The following is a 1,040-nucleotide window of genomic DNA, read 5'->3' on the forward strand; positions in this document are numbered from 1 at the left end:
CGGTCTGGCGCTGGCGCGCTCGGGGGGGGGGGGGGGGGGGGGGGGGGGGGGGGGCTGATGAGGACCCCCGCTAGTGAATGTAGCCACTGCAGAATCGGAAGTCAGCTTGGGAAATACTTCATAATTGATATCAGATGGAAACAGCAGCAATATGGATGAGCATAACATTTTGTAGGTAACCACAGGCATGTGAAATCTGTTTTTTAATTGGGGGTGCAAGTCCTGTCATAGGGGGAAACAAAGAAGCTGCCATTTCTGTCCTGGTAGAACCATTGCTAAAAGTGCCAATCAGGGAAAGGTCAAAGGCCATTATCTGCATACTTGTTTCATCTGAGCGAGTCCATGAACTGAAGCCTGAGGATCAGCATTACAGCCAGGTGAGTAGTCGTGTGATCAGGGGGTCACCAATGGCTCTATATATACTTCTAAGTGGATTCCGTTAGGAAACGGTCTACCTGCCATCAATCTTCTATGGAGCACCCTGACTTCCCATATGTGACCCCCCAATATTTAAATTAGCCAGGCCTGACACACACCCGACCACTCCCCCGATATTAAAGTCCTCATTAGTTGTTGTGGCACTACTAGCTCCAGCATGAAATGCCACCTATCACACCATACTGGGACAAGTGAGCTGCCCAGTGCCCACCATGCCTGGCAGTCCAGGAGTACTAATCGATCCCCCCAGCACGTGTCACTCACCCGAACATTTCCCTTCGTCCTCTGCTTGTTTTTCCCGCCCATCCTCCGCTCTCGTCACCGGCAACAATTCTCCGGGCAGGCCACTCACCCGGCGTAAAAACCTTCGGTAAAATCGACAATTGATTATTTCACCTGAAGCCTGTTCATGACGTCCTCACAAAGCTCCGGGGCCGCTGCCATTCTTCCGCCCTCACCCGATCCATTACATAGGCGCTCGGTTCACAGGCAGGAACTCAGAGTTGAAACCGGGACTCGGCTGTGATTGGCCATTCTTGGGGCAGCACTGACTGTTGTGAGCTGGGTGTAATTGGAATGAGTGCAGCTCACTGTGAGCTCCA

General features: G+C 52.3%; 1 protein-coding gene across 1 annotated transcript in view; it reads right to left on the bottom strand.

The window, feature by feature from the left end:
- Nucleotides 1-800, bottom strand: part of LTN1 (listerin E3 ubiquitin protein ligase 1) — an 88,773-nt gene extending 87,973 nt beyond the window's left edge. The window contains exon 1 of the mRNA XM_018555366.1: nt 703-800. Coding sequence (XP_018410868.1) covers nt 703-744 — 42 coding nt within the window. The 5' untranslated portion in view covers nt 745-800. The remainder of the gene's footprint in view (nt 1-702) is intronic.
- Nucleotides 801-1,040: the final 240 nt, after the last annotated feature.

This window comes from Nanorana parkeri, unplaced genomic scaffold, assembly GCF_000935625.1.
Source record: "Nanorana parkeri isolate BGI_ZX_2015 unplaced genomic scaffold, ASM93562v1 scaffold194, whole genome shotgun sequence".
Classification (NCBI taxonomy): Eukaryota; Metazoa; Chordata; class Amphibia; order Anura; family Dicroglossidae; genus Nanorana; species Nanorana parkeri.